The 27304-nt window shown below is 39.4% G+C and overlaps 1 protein-coding gene across 1 annotated transcript; it reads left to right on the top strand.

Moving 5' to 3' along the window:
* Positions 1–5572: 5572 nt before the first annotated feature.
* Positions 5573–8886, top strand: LOC105043851 (NAC domain-containing protein 96). The gene is given in 6 exon segments (XM_010921570.4): positions 5573–5901; positions 5903–5964; positions 7022–7299; positions 7418–7729; positions 7911–8184; positions 8283–8886. Coding segments are annotated over 6 exon segments (1131 nt in total). The 5' UTR covers positions 5573–5812; the 3' UTR covers positions 8399–8886.
* The last annotated feature ends 18418 nt before the right edge of the window (positions 8887–27304 follow it).

Genomic DNA, 27304 nt, shown 5'->3' with positions numbered 1-27304 from the left:
CGGCCATCGTACGGCAGATGACCGTACTGACCGACGCAGTCAAAAGCCTCCAGCAGCAACCGGCGGCCCGACCTATGCCTTCCAGGAGCAGCCGCCGACGACCGCGCCGATCCCTGTCGCCTCCATGCGAGCGCCCCCAAAAGCGCTCCCACGGAGAAGAGGAGGGACGACCATGGCGCGACGACCGACGGTCCCAACGGCCCTCCCCTTCCCCGTTGGAACGGGCAAGGAAGGAGAAACGGCCGCGCACGCCGTCGGCCTCTCTCTCAGAATCTTCCGGAGGCTCCACCCCTGGGGTCTCCCAGCATCGACGAGCGGACGACTACGAGCGCCGGTTCGAGGAAATCAACCGTCGACTCGCTCAGTTGCAGATGGACGGCCAGAAGTCTTCAAACCACGTCGACTTCCAAACCGCCCAACCTCTCTCCCGACTCATCCTCGACGAACCGATCCCCAGTCGGTTCAAGATGCCGCACGCGGAGTCTTACGACGGCTCCACCGACCCAATCGACCATCTGGAAAGCTACAAAGCTCTCATGACGATTCAAGGGGCAACCGACGCTCTCCTTTGCATCGGCTTCCCCGCCACACTCCGCAAGGCTGCCAGGGCCTGGTACTCCGGCCTCCGATCGAGAAGTATCCACTCCTTCGGACAGCTCGAGCACTCGTTCGTGGCCCATTTCAGCACCAGTCGAAAGCCGCCGCGAACGTCGGACAGCCTTTTCTCCCTCAAGCAGGGGGAAAACGAGACGCTCCGACACTTCATGGCGCGATTCAACGCGGCCACGCTCGAGGTCCGGGACCTCAACGAAGACATGGCAATCTCAGCCATGAAGCGGGGGCTGAGGGCATCCCGATTCACCTACTCTCTGGACAAGACCCTCCCCCGAACTTATGCCGAGCTACTGGAGCGCGCATATAAGTATATGCGCGCGGATGAAGGGGCATCCGACCGACGTTTGGCCGAACTCAGAGGCCCGAAAGAGAAGCGAAGGAAAGGTCGGGAACCCACTGAACCAAGCAGGCTCCCGACCGATAGTCGGGTCTCGCCACCCCGACGAATCCAAAAGTCACCCTGACGATGGAGTCCGAGACCGACGCATCGCAGGTATGACTCCTACGCCCCTCTCTCCGCTCCTCGTGCGCAGATCCTGATAGAGATCGAAGGAGCGGAGAATCTACGACGGCCTCGGCCTCTGAAGGCAAAAGGTTCCGACCAACACGGCCGATCGTCGATCGCCGAATCAACGGCTGGATCATCGATCGCCGAAATCGACGGAGAATCTACGACGGCCTCGGCCTCTGAAGGCAAAAGGCTTCGACCAACATGGCCGATCGTCGATCGCCGAATCAACGGCTGGATCATCGATCGCCGAAATCGACGGCCTCGGCCTCTGAAGGCAAAAGGCTTCGACCAACATGGCCGATCGTCGATCGCCGACTCAACGGCTCGATCATCGATTGCCGAAACCGACGGCCTCGGCCTTTGAAGGCAAAAGGCTTCGACCAACATGGCCGATCGTCGATCGCCGAATCAACGGCTCGATCATCGATCGCCGAAACCGACGGCCTCGGCCTTTGAAGGCAAAAGGCTTCGACCAACATGGCCGATCATCGATCGCCGACTCAACGGCTCGATCATCGATCGCTGAAACCGACGGCCTCGGCCTTTGAAGGCAAAAGGCTTCGACCAACATGGCCGATCGTCGATCACCGACTCAACGGCTCGATCATCGATCGCCGAAACCGACGGCCTCGGCCTTTGAAGGCAAAAGGCTTCGACCAACATGGCCGATCGTCGATCGCCGACTCAACGGCTCGATCATCGATCGCCGAAACCGACGGCCTCGGCCTTTGAAGGCAAAAGGCTTCGACCAACATGGCCGATCGTCGATCGCCGAATCAACGGCTCGATCATCGATCGCCGAAACCGACGGCCTCGGCCTTTGAAGGCAAAAGGCTTCGACCAACATGGCCGATCGTCGATCGCCGACTCAACGGCTCGATCATCGATCGCTGAAACCGACGGCCTCGGCCTTTGAAGGCAAAAGGCTTCGACCAACATGGCCGATCGTCGATCGCCGAATCAACCGCTCGATCATCGATCGCCGAAACCGACGGCCTCGGCCTTTGAAGGCAAAAGGCTTCGACCAACATGGCCGATCGTCGATCGCCGAATCAACGGCTCGATCATTGATCGCCGAAACTGACGGCCTCGGCCTCTGAAGGCAAAGGGCTTCGACTAATGCGGCTGGCTAACTTGCCGACTTAGCTTCGACTAAGAAGGGCAAAATGCCAAGACGACCGCAGTCGCATTCGCGACATACCGATCTGGTCACGACCGATCGAAGGATATTCGGCTTGCCGCCGTTTATCATACATCCCGACGCATACGTCCGACCAAGGGCTGGACAATGGATATTCGACTTGCCATCGTTATCCTATCCGAATACGTCGGATGCTACTCGACTATCAGATTCTGCAGAATGATCGTGTCGACGAGCAACGTTCGGAGGTTGGACGACCTCCGACCCGACGTGCATGCTCGACCTACAGTCGGGACGATCGATATTGGATCGTTCGTTGATATGATCGCCAGAGTCGGGGCAGGAAAAGATGGAACACCACTCCTTTCGTCCGAAGCCGTCGCCCACGTGTTCACGCGAGCCAACACGACATCGGGCTCAGGAGTGGAGGGGGGCAACTGTTGGGGAATACCCACCGACCGACTTACGGTCGAAGGGGCCGACCCCAACGGACGACTCCGACTGGCCGACCCCGACTGGCCGACCCCGACGGCCGACCGACCGACTGGCCGACTCCGACGGCCGATCGACCGACTGGCCGACCCCGACGGACGACTCCGACGGCCGACCGACCGACTGGCCGACCCCGACGGCCGACCGACCGACTGGCCGACTCCGACGGCCGATCGACCGACTGGCCGACCCCGACGGACGACTCCGACGGCCGACCGACCGACTGGCCGACCCCGACGGACGACTCCGACTGGCCGACCCCGACGGACGACTCCGACGGCCGACCGACCGACTGGCCGACCCCGACGGACGACTCCGACTGGCCGACCCCGACGGCCGACTGACCGACTGGCCGACCCCGATGGACGACTGGCCGACCCCGACGGCCGACTCCGACTGGCCGACCGACCGACTGGCCGACTCCGACCGACCGACTGGCCGACTCCGGCCAGGAAGTCTGATGGCCGACTCTCGCAACATGATGCTCGCCGACCAATGGAGGGGCCCGACACCACTCAGCTGGCTACCGACTTTGGGTCGGTCGGCTCCTCCAACCACCGTACAGCCGCCAGACGTTGTCAGCTCTGACACGGACATGCGGCGCAGTTACCTAGGGACATGGTCCCGCCGAGAGTCGGGTCAACCCTGGTGATTGGACGGCCACACGGCGACATGACGTTTTTACGGCGGCTCTGACAGTCCACAGTGAGTTGACAGTTCCTCACTTGTCCGCGCCATTAATGACGGCGCCATACCTAGCTCCACTATATATACCGGGGAAGGCAATAGTGCAAAGGGGGGGGATCCGCCCGTCTCTCCCACATACGCAGGCTCGCTCCTCTCTCTCTCTCCCTCTCTCTTTCTCAGAGCTCTCTGTCTGCATTTCACTGTTGCCCAGTCACCTCTCTGACTTGACCGTCGGAGGGTCCCCGTCGGAGCCGCCTCCGGTCAGTGCAGACTTCCTTTTGCAGGTGCACGCTTCCCGGCGATCGGGCGACGAGGCGATTGGCCGCAACAAATGGCATGACTAAAACCAGTTTCTTAGGAGCTCGCATACTTGGACGTGACACCTTGAACTTCTAAAGAATAAAACCTATTGATGTCAAATTCATAGGTAGGCTACGGCATATTGCTGGGTTCCTTAACCAACACTTAAAATTGTGAGGTTGTCCTACGGTACTTTTTTTATTATTTTTTTAATAAAAAGATGAAAGGATAATTTCCTCTTTGATAGGTTAGGAATTGATTGTCCTTTGTTTTTGAAATCCTTTTCTTTTCCGATGATGGCAGCGGTGACGGTGAAAGAAAAAGGAGTAGAGGTGGCAGAGAAGGAAAGAAGTGATGGAGAGAAAGAAGGTACTGTAAATATGAAGACGAACTCACATAGCCAAACTCGAGTAAGGAAAGTGAGCATTGTAGCTATCACAATCATCATGATCACCATGATGACCTTCCTCTCCTCCCTCTCCGATATTATTGCCGCCACCACCTACCGCCTACACCTTTCCTGTCTTTCTCCTCCTTAAATATCACTCATGACCCAATGCTACCCTCTTCTTTCTTTTCAATTCTCACCTATGATCCAATACTGTCCTCTTCGCCCTTCTCGAATCTCTCTCATGATCCTCGACCCACTCTCTTACTCCTCCTATTCAGATTTCATCCACAACCCCGACATTGCCATATTCTCTTCTTCTTTTTTAGATCTCGCTTGTGATCTCAATACCAATCTTTTTCTTCTCTCCCTTCTCTGGCATGCTACCATCACTGTTCATCATTTCTATCAAGATACAAGGAAAGAAGACATTTTCCTCAAAACTCCTAAACCTTAAATATTTTTTCAGGAGTGACATTGCTTTCGATTTCAAAATGCTCATGAAGTTGAAAGTATTTATCGCACCAACCATATATGTAACCAGATACAACTAATTGCTGGTAGATAAATCAATAACATTCACGTTGAATCGGATGGCCAAAAAAATAAATAATTAAAAAACTTAAAATCTCTTTGAACTACCGTGGTAAAAAGCCAAAATCCTATCTAGATCAAGGCAACCCAGACTAAATTGCTTCCATACTCTATCAAAACCATATCTTAGAAGCATCCTTCTAAGATTAAAGAGAATGTGAACCGCAAACCGTGCAAATTAAGTCCCATGAAATGATGTCTCCTAACTCTAAAGAACTTTGATGCGAAGGGAAGTGCACTTGGACTGTTTTTTAAATCCAAGTCCAGGGTATTTCGGTCATTTCACGGTAGAGAGTTTGATAACGACTGCGGGCTTTCCGACATGATGACCTGGAGGGAATTTAAGCTGGCGGTAGAGCTAGGGATACCACCATTAACGGTAATAAACTATTGGCGGGAAGGTAGCTCCCGTGTGAATGGTCCGGGGCCTTTTTGACGGCTTCGGATTGCTTCATACGGCCAAATCCGACCTTCGGTTGTTTCGACCGCCTCCTTTTTCCTTCTATAAAACCCCCACCACACACTCTGTTCTAACACCTTGGCTCCATAATATCTCCACCAAACCCCTCTAGGTTCACTGCTTCTCTGTTTCAAGCTTCCAAATTCTAACAAAATTTTTGGATTTTGTGTGCTGTTTCTGCGAAACACTCAAAACCTCAAATTCTTCCGGGGTTAAAAAATTCCAGTCTTTTGCCTTCTAGGTGTGTCCTGTTTTCTTCTCTGGCTGGCAACAGTTGCAATACTAGCCATACATCTTTTTGCTTCTTTTTCTAGCTCTTCCTAGTTTTAGGTAATACCAGTCAAGTAATTGGGGAGTTTAGTATATTAATAAGTAACAACAAACTTGAGTGTTTTGAGGAGAATGATTTTGTTGCACACAAGTTGCATCCTCTGGAAGTTCTGTTTGGTTTTGGAAAAACTTAGTGTTGAGAAAAGCTTCTATTTCTGGATATTCCAAATTTTCAATAGGTACGGTGTTGGCTTCACCATGCTTATTCTTTCAAAGAGGTAGCTTTTTCTTGTTCTTCCTCTTTCCCTTTTTGTTTTCTTTGGGGAGGATTTTGATTGTTTTTAGGTGCCAAAAATGAGTTTGTCTCTGCCTCCTGGTTTCCGTTTCCATCCCACGGATGATGAGTTGGTGGGATACTACTTGAAGAGAAAGTGGATGGGATTAATTTGACCTTGAGGTTATTCCACTGATCGAGTTATATAAGTTTGACCCGTGGGAGTTGCCAGGTAATATGTCCCATTCTATGTTTGCTAGAATGCCTTTGGTTTATTACCTTGTTTACTTTAGAATTTGAACATGTTGCAGTGATGTGTGCAATGCTATATTTATTTGTAGATATATGTTTTCAGTAGTAAGCTATAAAATAACCGTAAAAGTATTAATGGAACTTAATTTTTATTATACTATGAACTCGCGATAAGTACTCTCATTAAGGTACTTGAATTGCATATGAACAACTTGTGCTACATTGACTTAGAGCTATGGTTGATATTACTTCACATTAATTGAAAGAACTAAATTTTAGCAAATTAGGCACAAAACTAAGCATTTCTTGAAAAATGTCAACTCCAGGCTGAGTTGTTAAATGCTAAATTTTGGAATATAGGTTTTGGTCTGAACCTTAGGATACTGATAATAGTACCAATAAGTTATTTGGGTGCTTTAGTTAGAAAGTCGATCTATAAGCTTCAAGTAGATCTTGAGGTCATGACGAGCCATGACAAATTAAACGGAAAAGAAAAATATGTTTATTCATTTCTTTCATGCCTTTTCAAGTGATAACATTATTTTATATCATGTTTCACTTTGGAAAAAAAAAAGTGATTCAGCACCTGTGTGGTATTATGCATGCATTTTTATCTGGTGATGGAATCAGTTAAGTCTTTGATCAGAACTTTGTGAATTCAAGTAACTTATATGGCACCTTGATGTGCACAATAGAGGAACAACCATCTTTTTCAAACATCTAGGCCTTATCTCCAGAAGTCGGTTGTAAAAAGGACTCCTTTTCTTCGTCCAAAGGTTATGCCGGTGTAGGATCGAATGTTGGAGTTTATATGCTACCATTATATTAGAAAGTAATGCTCTTAATTCACTCTTGCATCAACATTATCAAAGTGGAATCTTTTTGCAAAGAAATGAAAACAACTAACTAGAACACGCTTGCTTAGATAAGCTTAGCACATGACTCCCTGGAAATGGTTTCCAAATGATTTAACTTTCCAAATACTTTGATGATTTAAGCCATAGTAATTTTTCCAGATATTCTATGATGTGTTGCAGACAAATCATTCCTGCCAAAAAGAGACATGGAGTGGTTTTTCTTTTGCCCACGAGATCGTAAGTACCCGAATGGTTCACGCACTAACAGAGCTACAGCATCAGGCTATTGGAAAGCCACTGGTAGAGACAGAAAAATTATCTGTGAGTCTTCTGTGCACGGGCTCAGGAAAACCCTTGTTTTTTATCGTGGAAGGGCTCCTGGTGGAGAAAGAACTGACTGGGTGATGCATGAATATCGTCTTTGTGAATATCGTTCTGATGGATCTTCCAATTTTGTGGTATATATATGTGTCCATGCCTTTACTAAGATTTGTGATCCTCATATGTTTCTCTCTCTCTAAATTACTAGGCATGTTTAAGCATGCATACTTTTAATTTCGAATACTGCTTCTCTAGGGAGCTTTTTCTTTGTGCCACATAGTGAAGAGACATGATCATGGGCAGAAAATAGGTGACCTCCAAGGAGAATCCAGAGCTAGAAAAGGTCACTCTTCTGCCATGACAGATTTCAGCCCAAAAATGTGCTTCAGCAATGTCTTGAGTACCTCAGAAGAAAATCAATCTGTAGTAATAGATCTGAACAGAAGCAATGGTTCAACTCGAAGCAATTCCCTGGAAAACTTAAGGGGGAATGAACTACATCAAATTATGATTGATTCTGATCAGACAGACCTCTGCAGATCACGAGTTGTTTCAGATGCCTCAAAGGTATAAATGAAAGAGTAAAAGTAGATAGCTTTCAACTTGACTGAAGCTGTATATTAAATGAAGTTACATAATGAGTTCAACTGCTTAGAAAGCAGTGGATATTTAGAAGTTATTGGCAAACAACTTGCAGGTGGATGGCGTTTTGCATTTGTCCTTTGACATTATTTGTGATTTTTTGCAGGTTTCTTCACCAAAGGAAGGCATTTCTGAATCAATGATTACAAATGTGTTTCCTAGTTCAATAGAAATTTGCACACCTTGTAATCCTTCTCCTTTCTCATCCTGTGAAAACTTCAGAGAGGAAGCTTACATGATTGATGAGCTTAATGGTCATGGATGCTCTTCATCTTGTCCGAGTCCTGTATACTGCATGGACATGTTCAGCAGTGTGGAAGACATCACATTGCAGAGTCTCGAGTGGGATACACCAAAATATATGAATGCATCATCAAGTGGTACTACTTGGGCTTGCACTGTTCAGCTTAATGGTTATTCTTTAATCCCTTTTCACTAGTCAGTGTACTAAGGTATTTGATACAATTTTACCCTTCAGTTGCAGGAATCGAAACCTGGAATCCAGTGTTCCCCCCTCCAATTTGTAGGCAGGCAAGCGTAGGAGAGGAAGTCAACCTGTGGTTTCAGGATGACAGTATGGTCATTGTGAATTAAAAGTTGTCTCTAGATGGAGGCTACAAGACTCCAGCTGGCCTTAGTTATAGTAAGAGGCTGTTAAGAAATATCTGTTATAGATAATTACATGTCATAGTTTGTTATGTGTTTGCAGGATCTCTGAGGCAACGTCTTTTAGTATTTGCCCTCAAACATATTATGACAGTTCCTACGTAAGTATATCAACAATCTGATCTCCAGAACAACCCCATTTAATGTCTGTGGCTGGAGACCAATAAATTAAAGTTTGAGATTATCTACGAGATGATGCCACCACTACATTGATGTCTTCATTATTGATTTTCAAGATGTTTCTTAGGCAAAAGACTTGTGTAATATGTACTGTAAGGTTTGCCAGTAACTTCTATTATTGTATCAACAGTAAAGAGTACTTTCAAGGTGTAATGAGTACCACTAAGAACTCTCTTTCTGTACATTTATTGTTTTGAGAAATCTGTAGTGTAAAAGCTTTCTATCATTCTCAGAGATAATTCTGTCTTGGAAATTTGTTGTTGTTAATAGCTTCATCATCAGTCTTCTCCTATGTCAAAGGATCTTTAAGCAAGTGTCCTATGTATTGTGCACTGCAATGGTATAATTGATAATTTCAAGTGCTGATTGTTCAGGCTCCTATCTTAAATAATTTTAATGGATGAGCTGGTCATATGTCAATGTATATATAATTTTGATACCAAGATTGCTTCTGACTTCAAACATTGCCAAAATGTTGTCTGATGTTAAGGAAGCCATGTTTGGAAGCAACTGAGTGATTCTAACCTTCTACATATAAACTAATGTAGCACAAGAAAAGCACAAGAAGCTCCTTCTTGAAGCCTTACAAAAGGATTAAGGGCCAATGGAACAAGATGAAGAATATGCGCTATTTGTCAGCTGCTCCCCTAGAAAAGAAATCCAGCACCACCACCCTGAAGAATCTCAGAAAAGAAACAATTTGCTCTCATGAAGGGCTAGGCATTTTACTTTGAAGAGGTTCCAACCAAAGTCTACCTTTTCTTATATGCCACTAACTTGTTCCTCATAAAGTCTAACCAGGGAAAATTTTTAACACAACCACTGAACAACCCCCCTTCCAGTATGTAATTGACTTAAAAAATCAGTGACAGTAAACACTAGATTGCATCTATGCACAGCAAATACTACATATACATGAGCAAATCCTTGTAATAAATGAGTTTTTTTTATTTTTATTTAGCAGAAATAGGAAAAAGTGCAAATGCTTGAAATGGGTTTATTGAGAAGGCACAAGGAAGCTGCAAAACTTTGAAAGTTTGGAAGCTTTTCATATCTGAAGTATTTTTTGTAATATAACTGTCAAGTGAGGGCTGGTTTCATAGTTCCAATGCTTTTAGCATAATCTGAATTACTATGCTAATATTAGACCAAAACCGAGTGCGACTCCTCCATTCGTCCGGCAGTTCCATGCCCAATCACAAGTGTTTTTCCCACTGCAGCCTTTTCTCCTGATTGCCTCAACATCCCTGATATGATTGCTGTTGGGAAAAATTCTGTCGGGGCCGAAGATAAGAAGGGACCGGAAGCCCAGCATGGTAACAATCTAGTCAGCTCACTGTCAGCACTTAAAGGTCTCCATCGGCCATACGGTCCCATGTATTTTGCTAATTCCCGATTGCGCATCATCCTCTATACATATGTTACAAGAATTGTCCGGGTCATTTGAACTTGGCAGAGACATTGATTGCCTTTTCCCCTCTCATCCATCCTCTCATAGGAATCACAACAAGACAAAAGGAAGATGTAAAAGAGCTACCCTCCACCGAGTCAGCTTTTAGTTCGGAGATGGCTCTCGATCTCAGGCACCGATTCAGGGGATACCGCGATTCAACTTCTTCAAAGATCTTTGACCGATCCTTACTTCTAATCATATATCACACCAGTGACTATATCAAATAAATATTCTAAGGTACCCGATTTTTTCCTACAGATGCCCGTGCTCCCCGCACTCTTCGATCCCCACCTTGACCTACGAGCCCCATGTAACCTTGGCCCCTGTATGGCTGTCGACCCACTCTGACCGACTAATCCTCACCTCTGACCTTGGCATTGGCCTCCACTCCCGATTTTGGCCATTGACCTATAGATGGCCTTCTTATTGCCCCATTACATCCTCCCATTTAAAGATGGGAGTAATTAGAGAGCAAATATGTTGGGGGCGGTACTTCAGCCATATCAAAGATGTCCCAAAAGAGCTTCCAAGGCTATAGCACCGACCCCCACCTCAGCTGTTGACTCTAGTCATCAGCCATCAATCTGGACTTCGGCAAGTGATCTTAGTTAGGATGGAATGACACTCACCTCGCCCGAATCTTTAGTCACCGACCCAGAAGCGACACCCAGACATCGAGCACCGATCCAAGGGAAGCCCCAGCTCTGACGTCTTCACCGAAGATCTTTGGCCGATTCTTACTTCTAATCGGCCTCGGAGCCATTCACTACTACAACCCATCACTCTGGGGAGAGCAACCCTCACACGATCCCATCAGGCCGTATCTCCCATGTGGGAACAGGCCACTTCGGCCAATTGGACATTGGCGACCTGGACTTCAGCCGTCAGCCTCGACCTTAGTATTTGCACCGAGTTTGCTGTCAGTCCCTGAGGCCTATTTCTTCCGATCCTTGATCCAATTGCCACCAGCTGAACCCTCCATGCAACAGTTAAGCCGAGCCATAAAAATCATGATGACCCTGAGAGGCCCCCCTGCGGCTCCGTTGTCACATCATTCATCAAATAAGGCAGGCGGCCTTGTCAGATGACTCCTACCTTTAACGGTGGTGGCCCCACATGCTATGAGATGACAATACTCACCAACTCAAGAAAGTCAAAAGGCCAGGCATGGCGTCGCTTACATAATGAGAGACAAAAAGGTCCTCTACAGCATCCCTCTTCTCCTCAAGGCTCCGACCTCACCTATAAAAGATAATCTGGGGATCCCAAGAAAGGTACTCCTCCTCTCCTTTTCATAGACGCTTGTTTTTTCACATCTATTGCGGAAAATCTGACTTAAACGTCAGAGGATCCATGCCGGAACCATCTCCGATAGAAACTCTTTTTACAGATCCGGCCACCGTTGTCACACCAGGCGTCGTCTTGCTCCGACGCCTGTAATTCAGGACGGATTCTAGCCGCAACAATGTCTATATCCTACAACCTGCAATTTCTCTCTCAAGCCTGGAGTAAGTGAGTCACTTATAAGATCAGAGATCACAATGGTCCATAATTATAAAAAAAAAAAAACAAAAACCTTCATCCTATATTTGTCATGTGGATAATTCTGCTCGTGCCAATTTCTAGTTTCTATACAAATTTAAACATAGATATTTTTTCTGAAAAATAAAAAAACATAGAGCCAACCTCTCCATTGAATAAGCAAGCACAAGAGGAAAGCAGAGCCTCTGTATTGATCCACTAATTCTCACGCAGTATATTCCATAACGGCCTGTGAGGCAGGGAACAAACCATCCATCTACCGGCAGTGGAGAATAAACTCGCAAAAATATGTGGGCAGATGCCTAATGAAAAAATATAAAAAATTTCACTTAAAAGAAAATAAAAAATCATTGTAGCATGATATCATTGGTCTGGAAGCTATTGCTTGATATTATTGTCTGTTTTTTTGGATTTTTGATGTGTAAATTTTAACAAACAACAGATCTATGGTATTTAAAAAAAAAACTCTTCTACATTTATTTTAACCAATCTTTTTCTCCTTTTTCAATCCTATCCTGCAAGTTCATATAGGATTTATTGATTATTTTTGTTTCTGAACAGGCACTATTATGTGCTTGTATATTAGTTCATAACTATACCTTTCACCCAAATCTTTTGAATGAAGTGAACAATATTGAGGGCAGCCCTCCCTAGGTAGGTCCAATGTGTAGTTATCTATTTTGCAGATCACCATGTGCCAACAAATGTTGCACATTTGTGGTGCCATAACAACCATTTAATCGCATCTACACACCAATACAAGCTATCAAGAAAAAATGACTCAATCACATTAGCACACCAATTATATTTCATCCATGCTTCATGTTTTTCATAAATTGTGCATTTTTAAGGTCCCAACAAATCATCCATAACATGCCTTGAACTCACGAGCTTCCCCAAGGATAAGGAAGGTACAGACTACTAAGCCAAAGCGTGATGGGTCGTAAATAGATTGGTCACCCATATATTATATAGGCTACAAAATAGCAGCATACTCGAAGCCCTACCTTGGATGGATGAAGGCATAGACCTCTTAGGCCACGCCATATGTGTCACAAAGCGGTCATCCATATATTATATAGCCTACAAAGTAGAAACATGCACAAAGCTATGCCTTGGATGGGATCGAGGCATAAACTATCTATAAACAAGCTAGCTTTGTACTAATATTAAGCTAATCCCTTTTCCTCTTTTCAATAATATTACTACTACTACTATTAAAAGGACAAACAATGGATCCCATCGGTTGGCTCAAGAAAGGCCGAATTGCGCCGAATCGACTGAAGGCATAAACTGTCTATAAATAAGCTAGCTTTATATTAATACTAAGCTAACCTTTCTCCTCTTTTCAATAACATTACTACTGTTGTAGCTTGTTTCTGGCGAGGTAGTCAGCCAGGAGCCGAATTGCATCTGAACGATGAACGGCAGCAAACCTGCAAAAGAAGTCCATTTGCTAGAAGTTATCATGCGGGAGATCCTCTGATACTTAAGTTAGTCAGAGAAAGGAAACAGTTAGAGAATCAAAATCGAAAGCTTATCAGGTTTTTTATTTTTTACCGATATTTATAGGCTAAATGATGCCGTTACTGTGTAACTCTCGTCCTTGAATATTTGGGATATGGGAGTTATGGCATTTAGTGGACAGTTATCCCATTAACTACCATTAAGATCGAGTAATGAATCACTCGTGGGTGACAATTACGCTACACATTTATGTGTAATTAATGTCCATATCGAATAACCGTCGTTGATTCAGACAGTCAGTACAGAATCGAAGAAGTAGTCGGTTAGATGCCAAATATTATCAACTAGTCGTAGGTTGCATGTCAAACCAAATCAATTAGACACTGACTTGATTAAGTCCATTGTCCTTAGTCGAACGAACGTCGATTAGATCCAGATTCATTGATCCAAATCAGGTTGAATCACCGCAACTCATTTAGTGCGAAGATGAGAAAGAATCGATTGTAACGCATTTGGCCGGTTAGAAGGTGAGGAAGAGGGCTAGTCGGCTAAGCAACGAGGATTTATCCCAATACTTGCCCCTCAACTCCTGAGTTCGATTTTGTAGCTTTTAATCGGACGAAAGAAGTTAATTATTGTATGGATCCAAGTTGCTTTTTTCCGACAATCTTCACTTATTGTTTCCCTGAAAGCTGTACCTAACTATCCATCGTTTCACAGAATGGGTCATCATTTTGTACAATATCTCGTTGAATTTGAAGCATAGTCATCGAATCGGAGCATGGTTGTAGATCATTCCATCGAATTGGAACATAGTCGTAGATCATTTCATTGAATCGAAATATAGTTGTAGATTATTCCGTCGAATCGGAATATAGTCATAGATCAATCCGTCGAATCATAACATAGTCGATCAAAAAAAGTTTCTCTAGTTTATTTCGAACCATTCGATCCTTAGTCAGTGCGGTGCAAGCTGACTAACTACATCTATGTCTGCTTTAGTCTGCATGCATACCATAGCTGATAAGCTTGCGGCCTTTAGGCCGTAGCTGATACGCTTGCGGTAGTCAGACCTTACGGCTCATTAAATTATTTTACTTTTTTGTTAATCGGATGTCAGCCGAATAACCTTTCGTCGGATACTAGCCGACGATGCAATCATATGGCTGGGTGTCAATCGACTGTGTTATTCGGTAAATTACTGAATATTTGAATTAGTCGGTATAGATTTGTAGAAAAGAAAATTTTAATTCATAAGGTAATCTTACTAGTAGTACGTCTGTAGATTCTGGCATTCTAAGTTCGAAAAATTTTTGTACATCTAAGTTCTCAATTTTGTATGCCCCTAGTTGTAGAATTGTTAAGATTTTGTAGGGATGTTCTGAATCGTCTGCCTCCCATAGTCTTGGTCTTGCTGAAATCATATTGATCATGTCTACCGTCGGTTGAGTGTGAGGATCAGCAGGCAGCTGCACAAATCGGTCCTACAGATACTTTTCGAGATATTCCTGCTGGATCAAAGCTTTTATCTCATCCTTCAATTTGATGCATTGCTCGGTATCGTGACTGTGATCACAATGAAACCGATAGTAGCACTTCTGTTATGAGATATCGGCTATGACTTCATTGGTTAGAGTCATCGAAGGTAGCTCTCCTCTTCTATCTCTATGAGAATCTACACATGAGGAGTAGTTAAAGAGTTGTAAAGAGTCATACTTGCCGTCGAAGTTTTTAGACTTCGGACTTGGTCGGAAAGGTGGAGCCCCTCTCTCAGCATGGGTTTGACTAGATTCTGTGGAGGTTTCCTCTTTCTTTATCTTCTTCTTAATTTGACTTTTGCCCTCAGATTGACGCCAGTCAATTACACCCTCCTCAGTGCAAATATACTTTTGTGCATGCCCGAGGAGTTCGACAAAAGATCGGAGAAGATCTTGTCCAGGGAGTAGGTGAACTTGGAGCTTCGCAACCCCCTCTTTATGGCCATGATGGTCGTTGATTCGTTGAGTTTCCGAACCTCTAGGGTGGCGGCGTTGAAACATATCATAAAGTTTTGTAGAGATTCTCCATCTTACTGCCTGATGGAGAAAAGGATGTCAAAGATTCGTGGCATCCTTCGGTTGGTGCCAAAGTACGCTATGAAGAACTATCTGAATGCTCGAACAAATGGATACTCCCTGATTGAAGTTCAGAGTACCATGTTCGGATAGTTTTTCGAAGAGAACCAGAAAGGCTATACAAAAGAGGCATCGGATGCCCTCTGAAGATGTATGAGAGCTTTGTAGCTCTCAAAGTGATGAGTGGGTCGATGGAACAGTCATACAGCTCAATCTGCGGCATCTTAAACTGACTAGAATCGGTTCGTCGAGAATCCATTGAGAGAAGGGTGGACGGGTGCTGATGCCGAGCTTCTCGATGGGATCCTGATTATTTATTTAGAGTTGATCTAGACGGCGATTAAGCTCCCTCAGCTTACGGTCGTATTATCCAACCATCGCTGAGATTCATCGAGATATTGGGAATATCCTAGAGTTGAACCTTCCCCAGAAGAACTTAATGGTGGTCGTGGCCTCTTCCCCTTTTATGAGGCTCGTCGAGGGGAAGGAGACTGACGATCATCGAAATCAGTATGCGGGGCATGCCAGGAGTTAGGACGAGATGAATGTCGGATGGATCGATGACTCATCCGATGGAGTGTCGAGTCGAGTGCCTGGAGGGCGCATCCCACAGCGTTGGATTCTCCTGCTGCTGCTACTCCACAGTCTGTTGGAGACTGTGAACAGCCTCCATCAGAGTCTTTACTTATTACACTAAGATAGCAAATTGCTACTGGTCTGCGTAGCACAATTAATAACGAAAGCGATGGAGAAAAATGCATCATTTTATCGGGTTGGGCCACATAGCGCAATTAATAATGAAAACTATACTAGTTTCTAATGCCGCAGGGATTTAATACAGCTCAATTTTTTTTCAATTTTTTTTCGATGAAAATATCCTTTTTCTTCAAGACATCATTTTTTACTTTATTTTACTATTATCATAGATAATAATAAAATATTATAACAATTAACAGGATGTCATAAAAATAACAGGACATCATAATAAGAACAGAATGTTATAGATAATAATATGAAGTGATAATAATCAATAAGATGTCATAACAAATAATAGAAATCATAATAACTAATAGAATATCATATAAAGACACAAGAAGTCATATATATTATTCATGATATCATAGAATAAACAAAAAGAATATTATTATTTTTTAATATTTTATATGACTTTCTATTAAATTTTATGATATTTAGATAATAATATGACATCCTACTACTTGGTAGACATTCTATGTCAGTAATATTACTTTTTGATAGTTATTTATCAGATACAAAAGAATATCATACTATTATTATGATATCTTATTATTTTTATGATATTTGTTGATTGTTATGATTTTATTATTATTTATGATATCCTGATTAAATATAAATAAATAGAATAAAAAAAATATCTTAAAAAAAAATATTTTATTAAATTATTAAAATTTTTATAATATTAAAAATTAATATTATTTTTTTTATTTTTATGCTATGCGGTCCAATCCGGCAAAGCGGATTTTTTTTTTTTTTTTCTGCCAAAGACGGTGATATAGGATTTCCCCATAAGTCAAAAGAGATATCGAACTCTTATATATATATTTTTTTGGCTGTCATGAAGACCTGTTGTACCTTCTCTTATTGTGCATGCATGGTCCAAGTGTCGGCCAAGAAAAAAAGATAAGGATGAAAAAAAAAGAATTATGTTCCCTTGCAACAAAGGATATAGAAATGGAACAGCAAATTCAAAAAGAAGTATAATTATAGAGTTGTTGTCATCCATTAAAACATTTTATGCAAATAATAAAATATCATAAAAATCATGGAAAATCAAATCATGTTGGCAAGGACATAGTTAACAAATGATTGTGAACAAAGCTTTTCCGTTACAAAAAATATTTGAAATTGAAATTTTACTATCTAAAGTCAACCAGTGCTTAACTTAGAACATCGATTTGTTACAGGAACTTGCACTATCATATTTTACTCATAATTCAAAAATAATTGTATAGGAAAAAGAAATATCATGTATGATAACCCTGGAGACTTGGCTAGACAAATTAAAAAATAAAATAAAATCCGCAACCTGGTAGCTGTTGTCGTTTTAGCTTCGGAACCATATTTGAGTACTGCTATATGATTTAGGCATGAAGCAGGCATAATAGGCTCAAATTGGAGCCTGGGCGAGTCACTTGCATCCTTACCCATGCAACATTTTCCTGATGAGGAAGACTAAAATGCGATAAAACATATAGAAATAAAACAGAAGTTAAGTTTCCCCCACTTTTTTTTTTTAAAAAATTTTTCAGTGAAAGCGAAAACATAGCATAACTTCTAAGCTTTTTTGAGAACAAAACTAAGCATAACCTTACCAACCTACGACATCGATATTTCTTGAACGATTGCGGGGGAAACCGAGAAAAACATACCTGTGCCATAACTTCCTCTTCCTCGTTTCAAGTGCTCGATAAAAATCCAAGAGTTCATATAATACATACACGATGTCTCTCTTGTTTTTGAATCATTTAAAAGTGTTCTAAAACCAAATATTTAGAAGTTTGCTCTGTACATTGAGAAGCCCTGTAGAGAGCGAGTCTCCACCCCCTCCACGTCTTGGGGAAACGCTGATGGGATTCAACAATCCTCCCTATTCAGAGCTGTTTCCCCAGCAGTTTCAGCATTGTGACGACGAAACGGGACCCGGACGTCCAATATGAGTTGGTAATGCTGATTTTAATTATCAGGGGCACCATTAAATAAGCATTGGAACTTAACTAAGAGAGCAATGCGATGTGGCCGGGATTTGGCCCGCCATGTAAGGAAGAGATGGTCAGTAGGTGGTGAAGAACGAGTCTCGTTGTGTAAGATGATCCGGATTCTACTCTGGAAGAGAACTTGAGAAAGAATGGGAGTGATTTTTGCTGACAATGTCTTCCGAAGACATGGATGGGCTCGTGGGAGAGCGTTCCAAGTCTCTTAGATGGTTAATTAGGTCATGACGTGGCTTCCATGGTATTTCTTGCGCGCTTGAAGTCCCCTCGTCACTCACCTCGAATTGTATTACAAATAACTGTAGAACCCAGGGAAGACATATAAGAATGCCATTTAGGGTACTGCCACCGATCACCTTGACTTGCGTACCAAAAAAAAAAAAAAAAAATTATAGACTAAATCTTTAATTTGTAAGGTTTAAACTATATAAAAGAGGTTTAAATTTTCAAATTTTTGAATTTAAAAAATAACTCTCGTTATATTCTTCTTCAAAAAGTTTAAAATGCTACATTTTTGTAGAAGAAAACTGCTAAAAAGATATGCAGGTATGTGTGGACATTCAGATCTTTCAATAGAGGATGAAGAGGGATACTTTGAACCTAGAATTGCAACATATGATCCGATCCGTCAATCTGATCCGTGTTCGATCCGTCATAAACAGATTTAGATTTAGGCTAAACGGATTTGGATCATAAACGGATCAATCCGTTTAATAATAAGTGGGTCGGATTTGGATTTTAGATATCTGACCTGTTTAATCCATTTAACCCATTTAATATTCAGATCGGTTTGAGTCAGATAACCCATTTAACCTGTTTAACCTATTTCTGATCCATTTAACCCGATCTTTTTAACCCATTTAAGATCCGTTTAATCTGTTTAAAATCTGTTTAACCTGTTTTTGACCTATTTAACCTGACTTGTTTAATCTGTTTAACCTGTTTAATCCGTTTAACCTAATTTGATCTATTTAATAAATAGATTAAATGGGTCAGATCAGGTTACCTTTTAATAAATAGATCAGGTTTCGATGATAATTTTTTGATCCGATCTGTTTATGATTCGATCCGACCCGATTGCTACCGCTATTTGAACCCAAAGATAAAAATGAGATATAATCATTATAGTCAATATGAATTAATTATTTTCTTTCAAGTGTTTGGAAAATTTGTTTTTAGTTTAATTGTTTTGGATTTAAAATGTTTTGCAGTTATTTGCAACAACTTGTCCATTGTAACCAGTTCATACAAAAGTCAGCGAAAAAATAAAACTGGCTTATCAACCGAAGAAGTTTAACAATTTGTAAAATGAATCTCCTTGTTTTTAAGAAATAGGCAACTTAAAAAGAGTGCGCATCAACCATAACTAATGAATACACTTAAACTAAAGCTTACATGTATAATATTGCAATAAAAGAGAGAAATACAAAATTTTGTTGAAAAAATAATGCGCAAATTATCAAATAAATAATCAATAGGATATCATATAAAACATAGGGAGTCATATATATTTTCAGGATATCATATATATTCACAGAAAGTCATATATATTGTTCAAAAAATCATATATATTGACAAAAGTTATATAAGGCATTAGAAAGCCATATATATTGTTCAGGATGTCATATATATTCACAAAAAGTTATATAAGTCATCAAGAAGTCATATATATTATTCATGATGCCATATATATTTTCACAAGAAGTCATATATATCGTTCAAGATGTCATATATATCCACAAAAAGTCATATAAAATATTAAAAGTTATAATAATCAATAAAATATCATACAAAGATACAAAAAATCATATTTATTATTCAAGATATCATATATATTCACAATAAGTCATATAAAGTACCAGAAAGAAATATATATTATTCTTTTTTTGTTCTATGAAGAGAAAGGCTTTTCATCGAAAAAAAATTAAGAAACAAGGTTAAGCAGTATTAAATATATATCGTATTATTAATTGTGCCATGGGGTCTAATGTAATTAGGTGGTGTGATTTTTTGTATCGGGGATGGTGCATAAAGAATTTCTTGAGAAGGAAAGCCAAATATTTCTTCCGGCTGACACGAGCCATCGATATGCCTACTATGACTCTTCCTGTTGAGGATCTACGGGCCTTCCCAGCTTCAACGCTAAACAAGTTGCATCCTTTTGCTTTTGACTATGTTGTCGGGGATATATTTGTGGTGAAATTATGGGTTTCACATGTGGTAAAAAAGGGAAATTCTTTGTACACCACGGGTGGTGTAGAAAATCTGACGTAGAGTGTACCATCTTCTCCGATTGATCCATACTGTCACCATTTTTCAATATACATTTAATGTCTATAGTTTTATTTTTTATTTAAAATTTTAAATGATAAAAATACTTCTATTTTTTGAAAAAATTATGATATCTTATGTCCATATTATAATATCCTGCATCCAAAAAGTCATAATTTTTGTTTACAAGATTCATAATATAATACAGAATATCATAATATATACATAATTCATAATTTTTTCAAAAAATATAGATATTTTCGTCATTCAAAATTTTCAAATGAAAAAGTAAAGCTGCAAATATTAAATACGCGTTGGAAAGTGATTGGAGAAAAATTTCCTTCCATATTATAATATCCTGGAATATATTATGACATCTTGGACCATATTATGGTATCCGTATGTAAGAAGTCATAATTTGACACAAGATGTCATAATATGCATAAGATGTCATAATTTTTTGGGCCATATTATGACATCCTGTGTATAGGAAGTCATAATATATCACATGATGTCATAATTTTTTTTAAAGATAGGAATATTTTCGTCATACAAAATTTTTAACGAAAAAATAAAATTACAAACATTAAATATGTATTGAAAAGTGATGGCTGCGTAAATCAATCATATAAAATGATATGCTCCACATCAAATTTTCTACCTCGCTCGTAGTGCACAGAGAATTTTTCAAAAAAAAATGGTGGATGGTCCTTTGCCTTCACCCGTGCTAGTCTCCCATCAGCTTTTGTAGTTGGTTAAGAGGTTCAACGTTTTGCCACCTGGCTCACCAAGGTTTTCAGATATAGCATCTCCCCAGTTCATGACATTGGTGACATTGCTAGCTTTTTTACTTTTTCAATGGAAGTTGGTACTGCTGGTTTTAGATAAAGATGGACACAGACCCGGCTGCCCATGACATAGCCCAACCAAGCACGAGATGAACCATACCAGGCATGGCCCGTCAGCTATAGTGCCTGGCACGGCCTATAAGACAGGGGTCGGGCTGGGCTAGGGTTTTCTAGCCCGTGGCCAAGCCGGCATGGCCCATAAGAGCTGGGCCAACATGACCCGTGGGCCAAGCACGGCATGGCTCGCGTGCCAGCACTGCCCCCTTGAAACGAGCCATGCCATGGCACCACCTGTTTGGGTCATACCAAGGCACAACCCATTTAGGCACCTTCCGTTTAGGATTTTTTAAAATTTATAAAAAAATATGCATAAATAAATTAAAAAAAATTGGAGACTAAGGATTTAAATATAAAGCCATCTTGTTAGGTGAGAGGTTTGGCATGGATCCCTTCTAGTTTATTAATAAATATCAAAATGGTATAGAGAGAGAGAGGAGCTAGGTCTGACCTCTAGAGTATAATGAGGAGGAAAAAAAAAGAAATAGAATTATAGAGGTGACTCACCTCAACAATTAAAAAACTTAATACAATTAATAAAAGAAGAATAGATAAAATCGTACCAGCTTGTCTCTGCTCTCATTGAACACCTTCAAGATCCTCTCTATGCTCTTTTGTGCTAGCTTGATAAAAATTCTACTAATTGTCGGTCTCGTTTGTGTCGTTTTCATCAGAAGATGTAGTAGAACATCCAACTTTATCTTGAAGCCTCACCTCTGTTCCAACCAATCTTTGAAGCAGAGTAGCATCTCCACCATCTCGCCAGTCATCCAACTTTTTTTTCGTCAAGAATACGTCGACCTACATTAAAAATAGATTTCGATGCTACTATGGATATCTACACAGCTAAAATATCGCATGCAATGATAGATAAAACAAGATATTAATTTTTAATACTTTTTCATCAAGCTAACATATTTAGATTATCTATTTGATTTTCATCATAAGTAGAATGAAGATCATTTCGTAAATAAAATTCTAGTTCACTACTTAAAGCAGATAAAAAAGATGCAGATGAACTTGAAGTATGTGTCTGACTCCTATGTGTAATAAAACTAAAAACAGATGATGAACGAGAACTACTAGAAGAAGCGATAGAAATTTATGCTGGTAATCTAGATTCATAAATTTTTTCATCATATAACATATAAATATCATAAAAAAATTTTATTATCTCATCTTTAGTGGGCTCAGGATTCAGTATTATATTTTCACAATATGCATCAAATAAAATTAGCACACCACTTAATTTAACTTATGGATCAAATACAGCAGCTAAATTATGCACAAGACATACTCGTCTCAATATTTATTCCATTTAGATTCATTTGTTTAATAATAGGCATTAAAACATCATCCAATCTATATTCTATAAATTTCCTACTAATATCAAATGTTTGTTGTAAAAATGAACATGAAGTTGGATAATAACTATCAGAAAGAACGTTAGTAGCATTATAAAAAATAATCAAAAATTTTTCAAATATTATCTTTAGTCCAATTAGTTTCAGTCAATACAAAACTAATCCACGATCATTATTATATACACTTAATAAGTTTCTATATGGATGTTCATCATGTATCATGTTATATGTAAAATTCCAACGAGTCATTACATCAAGTTTAAATTTTTTAAAATATTTATCATGATCTATACACAGTTACTTAAATTCTTGAAGTCTTATTCTTGAAGTATGAATAAAAAATTATATTTTAATTTTTAAAATTATATCTTAGACCATGCCTATGCAGCTTGTATAAAAAGATTTAAGATATGACATGCATATCTCATATGTAATAATTGATCATTTAAAATGAGATGCAATGAGTTCTTCAATAATGTAACAGTAGAATTATTATTAGATGCATTATCAAAAGTAATAGACATCATTTTATCATTAATTTCAAATGAATATGCCGTTTAGTTAATAACATTTGAAATTTATTGTCCCAAATGTGAAAAATCAAAAGCACAAAAAATAAAAATATATTATTTAAATTTCAATCATTATCAATATAATGAGCAGTAATAGAAATAAAATAATTACTATCTACCGAAGCTGACCAAATATCAGAAGTTAATAAAATTTTTAAATTTAAAGCAAAGAGAGTTTTAATTAGATTTTATTTCATTACTAAAAAATTTGCCATAGCTACCATTCTAAAAGTATGCCTACTAGTTCTTTTGTAAACAAGCTGTAGGATTAATTAAATATATTTTTTAAAATTAAAAAATTTACATAAACTAAAAGGCAGTTCATCCCTAACTATTTATTTAACTAGTGCTTTTCTTTGATTTTCATGATTATATGCAAAATTATCTATAAAAAATCCCCTTATACATTGAGGGTACTTTGGAGATTAGAATCACTTATCCTATAACTCTCTTGATGTCTCCTCAAATGGCCAGATCTCTCGTTATTGGCACGACTATAAAATTTGATATATTTTTTTATATTTTACTTTCTAGACTCCGTCAACAAAATCTCTTTCAAAATCATCCCAAACTATGCTAGTCCTCTTACGGGAAGAGGTTTGACCTTCACTAGTTTCAGAATGAGTAAGAGCAACAGAAATAGTTTTCTCTCCCTAAAAAATAGAGAGAATGCCAAAATGACTCTCATCATAAGATGTCATTTTTAAATTTATGAATAAAAAAAAAAACTAACCGAAGGTGGAGGAATTGAGTAGAGGCAGCATCGAGATTTGTGAGCTTCCTCTTATGCTTCTTGACAAGGACCTCCTCTTTTGTAGTACTCGAAGATTTGCTAAATACAAACTAAAAATTAAATTGCTAGAATACGTGCAATATTGCTAGAAGAGAGAAATAGTAGTAGTAGAGAAGAAGAAAAGAATAGATTTGGTGTGGTAAGAATGAGAGAAGAGGGGGCTATTTATAGAATTTTTAAATTTTTTTTCTAAAATAACCTTAAAATAGCCGTTTAATGGCTGTTGGGAGGGGTAAAAAGGTAAAAAAAAATTGAAACTAATTGTTTTCGATCGTTGTGGGCCGAAACAGGCTGTGCCAAGCCCAATCCGTAACGGACTGAAACGGACAGTGCCATGCACGGCCCGTAATGGCCAGAAACAAGTCGTGCCTGACATGGCCCATTTGTAATTTTTTTTTTAAAAAAAAGGCTCGCCGGCCAACAGGTGGTGCCAGGCACGGCCCACCATCCACCTGGCCTAAATCCATGCCGGGCTGAGACCTGATGCTAATCGTGCCGTACTGGGTATGGTCTATTTAATAACGGGCCATGCTGGACATGATCTGTTTAGTCTTAGGCCTGATGGATCTGGGTCAGACCGTGTCAGGTATGGCCTAGTGCCGTTCACTAGTTTTAGACTCCAATTGTCCTGACAAATACACACTTGTTTTGATGCTCATCTTTGTCCATGAAGATAGGAACAAGGAGAACACATTATGGAAGGCAAGAACATGAATGTGTAAATTGCCATTGTTATGTCTTTTTAAAATATTAGTTACAACGATGTTACGTGCAGATGCTCCATGTTCTGGAACAATTGCACTTGTGTCTTTCTCCCTTTTTTTTTTTTAGAACACCCACTATTAGCAAAGGAACTCTTTTGTGCAGTAGTCTAGCTTTCAAGGAAGAGAAAATAAAAAGTTTTGTACTTTTAAAAATCAGAAAATCTTTAGCTTCCTTTGAAGAATTCGTAGACCCTTATCTTGGTTGGTCACCTACCATCCAAATAACTAGCGCATGTCAACGAGATTGAAACTAAGGACATCAGCATGTAGGTTTTCTTTTGTTTAGTTCAACTTGGACAGAAATTTTTTGTCCACCACTTTCGGTGGAGAAAAATATATCATTTTATTGGATTGAACTACGTAGCATAATTAATAACGAGATAGGCAATTAATGCAGTTCAATTTTTTTTTTTAAATATCTTTTCCTTCCAACAAGACATCATGATAATTGACACAATGTTATAACAGATAATATAACAATCAATAAGATATCATAGAAAATAATAAGATGTCACAATAATGGTATGATATCTTTTTGCATTCTATGACATCTTTTTACATCCTATGAACAATTATCGAAAAATAATATTACTGATACAAAATATCATACCAAGTAACAAGATGTCATAATATTATCTGGGATGTCATAGCATTCAGCATAGGAAATTATATAAGGCATCAAGAAATAATAATAGTCATTTTTCTTTATTCTATGATATCTTGAATAACATATATGACTTCCATGCCTTTGTATGATATCATGTTAGTTATTATGACTTCTTGTGTCTTGGAGAAAAAAAATATTTTCATTAAAAAAAATTTGAAAAAGAAAAATGACCTACATTAAATGCATGCCCCATAATTAATTGCATTATGTGGTCCAATTTGATGAAGCGGTGTGCTTTTTCTCTACCAAGGACGGTGGACAAACAATTTCTCCAATTTGGAAGTTACCATCCACTGGGTAAAGCCCACGCGCATTACCTGTCGGCCCAACTTGAGGCCCAATCAAGTTGGGCCTCTAGTTTATTTTCATCAAAAGTCCTTCATGCACGATTGAGTGACTGTGGAGTTGCAAGTGGGTCAGGTAAATCGGGATGCTCCGGGTCTAGCGTGACCCATATTTTTCTCTTCTAATTCAGGTTAAGATCAAAACCTAACACTAGTTTTCAACGTTGTGGTACCGGACACAAGTGATGTGATAAATTTGTGTTGATACTTGAGGAAGAAAATATCATCAGGATGGGAACACCCATTCATGAAATGTAGCCAGCTACTCCTGTATCAACTTTGATCATCAACATGTGCTTCGCATAATTTAAGAGAGAGATTGGAAGCTAGATCACGAACTATCAGGTGTCTGAGAAGTGAGAAAGGAAAAGGAGGTCCAGTTCTAATTGATCTCACGAAAAGAATTATGGTAAGTCTGCTGAAGATTTTATTTGCGCATTGTAGGGAGCAGGGGCGGCTCAATATATTTGGAGCTTAAAACTAAAAATTAAAATATAATTATTTAATTAAAATTTATATAAATTTTTTATTAAAATTTTATTTTTTTAATTTTTTGAGATGTAAAATTTTTAATCAAATTTTTATAATCAAGTTCTCCTAATATTTTTTTTTCAATTGATAATATAGCCAATCCATTTAATCTTTCTTGAGACATTGTTGATCTTAAGTAAGATTTTATTAATTTTAATTTTGAAAAACTTCTTTCTGCCGAAGCAACACTTACTGGAATTATTAACATTATTCTAAAAGCAATATATGCATTTGAAAAAAGTCGAGTTGTCTTATATGATTGAGTATATCCATTGGACTGTTATCTTCCACTAGTATAATTTCTTTTAAAATTTTTAGCTCTGAAAATAAATCTAAACCATCAATATCAGAGTAGTTATTATATTTTAAAGAACACTCAAGATTAAGACAATATTCTTTCAAACTATCATTATCTAATGACTTCAATTTTTTATCACTAAATAGAAAATCAAAAATATTTTCATATATCTTAAATTGTTCAAATCTATTTTGGAGTGAAAAAATTGCTTGATCTACTATATATAAGAAATAATCAATTCTAAATGATTCTTCAAGAGATTTTGTTATTTCATTGTCAACATTCTCATCAAATTGTTTCTTTCTGCGAATGATACGCTTATCATAAAATTTAGGTTCTATTTTCATTTCAGATGCAATTTCTTTAGAAGAAATCATAGCGGATGTAAATCCATCTTCTCTATATTTGTCAAAAAAAGAAAGAAGACCTTTTAATTGTTCTATAGCAACATCAATATGCATATCTGTTGATTGTAAACTTTTGCTAACTGAATTAACAGCAAATAATATATCATACCAAATAGTCATGCCTAATAAAAACTCAAAATTTTCAAGCTCATATGTTGCTAAGCAATTAGCTTTGCTTTTAGTTTTAGGATCTTCACTAACTTCTGCTAATTCCAATAAAGCATCTCTTATTTGTGGAGCTTGAAATCTTATTGCTTTAATACTTTCAATACGACTTTCCCAACGTATTTGTGATAATTATTTAAGAGTTAGACCAGAAATATTATCTTGCAAAATTTTTCATCGTTTAGGAGAAGAAGAAAATAGTGAATAGATACGTTGTACCACTCCAAAACATGATATAGCTTTAGTA

The sequence above is a fragment of the Elaeis guineensis genome, chromosome 4, assembly GCF_000442705.2.
Source record: "Elaeis guineensis isolate ETL-2024a chromosome 4, EG11, whole genome shotgun sequence".
Taxonomy (NCBI): domain Eukaryota; kingdom Viridiplantae; phylum Streptophyta; class Magnoliopsida; order Arecales; family Arecaceae; genus Elaeis; species Elaeis guineensis.
The sequence above is the reverse complement of the archived record's forward strand: the minus strand, read 5'-3'. Positions and strand labels throughout refer to the sequence as shown.